Source organism: Cynoglossus semilaevis, chromosome 20 (assembly GCF_000523025.1).
Source record: "Cynoglossus semilaevis isolate Cse_v1.0 chromosome 20, Cse_v1.0, whole genome shotgun sequence".
Lineage (NCBI taxonomy): Eukaryota > Metazoa > Chordata > Actinopteri > Pleuronectiformes > Cynoglossidae > Cynoglossus > Cynoglossus semilaevis.
This window is the reverse complement of record NC_024326.1, coordinates 5976075-5979004: the sequence shown is the minus strand read 5'-3', so window position 1 is coordinate 5979004 and position 2930 is coordinate 5976075. Positions and strand designations below refer to the sequence as shown.

At 39.4% G+C, this 2930-nt stretch overlaps 1 protein-coding gene across 1 annotated transcript in view; it reads right to left on the bottom strand.

Moving 5' to 3' along the window:
- Positions 1-2930, bottom strand: part of col6a1 (collagen, type VI, alpha 1) — a 28009-nt gene that overhangs the window by 22005 nt on the left and 3074 nt on the right. The window contains exons 3-6 of the mRNA XM_025052433.1: positions 2234-2378; positions 412-432; positions 236-256; positions 85-143 (exon numbers count right to left, since the gene is read on the bottom strand). Coding sequence (XP_024908201.1) covers positions 85-143; positions 236-256; positions 412-432; positions 2234-2378 — 246 coding nt within the window. The remainder of the gene's footprint in view (positions 1-84; positions 144-235; positions 257-411; positions 433-2233; positions 2379-2930) is intronic.

The following is a 2930-nucleotide window of genomic DNA, read 5'->3' as shown; positions in this document are numbered from 1 at the left end:
AAGGATTGAAAAAACACAGTGTGTTTTAGTTTTTGTTTGTCTGTTTGTTTTCCAGTGTAACAGTGAAAATGATGGGGGCACTACATGTTATCCATCACCTTTCCACCACTGTCTCCATCCGGTCCTTTTGGCCCACCTGCAGCCTTTGAGCAAAACAATTATAAGAATTAAAATCCAAAATATGTTTCAATTGGGTATTTTCTTTTTTTTTTTTTTTTTGGAGGTTTATACTTACATTGCAGTCAAAGGAGCAACACTAAAAACAAAAAAAAAAGGAAAAACTGGTTAGGTGTGCACATTTCTTGATGTGTGAATATGTAATGATGGTAATATATTTTGACTTTTATTTAAAAAAAACAATGTACGTTACACATATTTATCTATTGAATGAAGATGTTTAAAATAGCATACCACATCCTTTGTCTCATTTGTCTGGAAACAAAAGAAAAAAAACAATAGGTTAATATTTAAAGGGAAAAGAGAAGAGAAGAGAAGAGAAGAGAAGAGAAGAGAAGAGAGGAGAGGAAAAAGAGAAAATCAAGAAAACAAAACATAACTCACACAATAACTCACAACTCAACATAAAAACAGGTCACACAAACTCAAAAAAAACAAAAATTGACAAATGGTTCCTTATCTACTACCACAGAACTTACGCTCCTCTAACAGCCCATATCAGGTGAAAAGGTCTGCAGAAGTCCTTCAAAGACCGTCAGCACCTGCACACTACCGTTAACCTGACTGCATACCTACAACCAGATAGCTAAGGGTTAGGGACCAAACATGAACAAGCTAGGAGTTAAAACATCCCCCTAGACCTTGAAACCATATTTTCTGTGCTTCCAATCAAGGACACTGATTGGTGTCCTTGATTTGACCTTGAACCTTAAATCTTGAACGTTGGAACCTTGAAAAATACACTTTTCTGTGCTTCCAATCAAGGACACTCATTGACCTTGAACCTTAAACCTTGAACGTTGGAACCTTGAAAAATACAAGTCTCCACCAGCTACGGATCAATGTATGCCATGTAGCTGTTTATAGCTATCCCCCCCATGCACTATCCTCTACTGGAGGTCTACTGTTCATTGTACTGGGATCGCCTACTACCTTTCATGAAAGAGGTTGGGCGAAAGAACTCAGCCCACCTCAACTCTTTCATCCCTGCCAGAGGTGTAGGTTCAGACCAAAGATCTGCAAAGAACAGAACTGCAGAAAGTCCAGTAAGGTTTGTATGTGCAAAGTATAAAAGAGAAAGTTGCTTGTCTAAGCCCAGTCTTTTCCTCGGCAGGAGTTTGACTGCATCATGCCATCCAGAGTGAAACTCATAAAGAAGTCTTTGAACAGTTCATCATAATCTGTAGGAGGCTATTTTTTGATTGGAATTTTGATAAGCCCCTGGCAACCTTCAGCCACCGGCAGGTAGAGGGTTGCCACCTGGTGCCAGTGCTTCCCATACTAGAAAAAGTCCAGTATAGTATATTTGAAGGTCTTCTGCCAGGGCTCCTGGTAGTGCCAGAGAGTCAGGTCAACCAAATTACTGACTCAATGACAGCTAAGGTAGCAACCATTTCCTTCTAGACAGCCTACTGCACAGTTTTTCCTTCGTTCCCTCCCTCCCTCCCCCTCAAAGGCTTCAGTTTCTAAGAAAACTCCTAAGACTTTCAAACCCTCACCTCGTCACTAAAGTCCAACAGGCATGCCAGGTATTATCTTACCCCTTCACCCTCCTACTGACAAAGCATCAGTCTTAGCTAGGGATGCTAGGCCCGATATTAGCATAATTATGTAATGTATGTAAGAATTGTTATTGTTTTTAGATTTAGATAGATAGATAGATAGATAGATAGATAGATAGATAGATAGATAGATAGATAGATAGATGATAAATAGATAGATAGATAGATAGATAGATAGATAGATAGATAGATAGATAGATAGATCATCTGCATAATCAGAAACAGTAAGAAGATCAAAGTCACAGGCACAGACTATAGAGAGTCTCCCTTGCTTCCTGACATGCCGGAATGTCTGAACCAAGTGTGTTTGACACCTCTGGCGTATACTCCTATACCCATAGCTTGATTGCTATCAGTTTCACTGACCCACGTACAAATCTGACGGCGCATACAAAATCCGAAAGAACACCACGGCCACTCACACTCACAGGAAACCAAAGGAGAGCAGATGAGAGAACAGAGAGGAGAAGAGAGGAGATGAGGATACTACATACAATGATGTCAATGATGGTTCTGATGGTTCCCATCTTAGTGGACCTGGTGTCATCTGCGGCAGTGAAATTCTGTCTGTAATTCTGGTCTGTGGCGATCAGGGACAGCCTGGTGTCCTGTGAGACGAAACAAACAGACAAGCAACATCACTTAGTACAATTTACTTCAATTTTACTTTTAATTGTTTCTATTTGAATTTGAAAAGAAAAACTGTCCGTTGAAATAACTGTTAGGTGCTTATCGGCTAAGAATAGCCCATTTCTTTCACTTTTGAGCCCTGACTTTGCAGTTGAAATTGCCACAAGAAAAAAGACGCCTCTATAGTACTGGCTACTTAGCTCATGCTAAGTTCTCTAGCCCTTTTCCCTCCGTTTTTTTTTTTCCTGAATGCCAACCTGCGCCAAATACTTATTGTGATAATGTTGACTTTATTTATATGATTTGTTCGCTCTGCTCAGTTGTTTGTTTTGATTAAAGCCTTTTTATGAAAACACTGGATGAAAAAATTGTTAACCAACACAAAAAGGATTCAGAATCGCTAAATTAGGCTAAAATAAAAGATGTCCGCTGCATGCTGGAGGAGAAAAGAAGGTATTGGATTGATATGGGCATCAGTATTGGTATCGGTATCGGTATCGGTATCTCTATATATCGGATATGGGCATCAATATTGGTATCGGTATCGGTATCTCTATATAT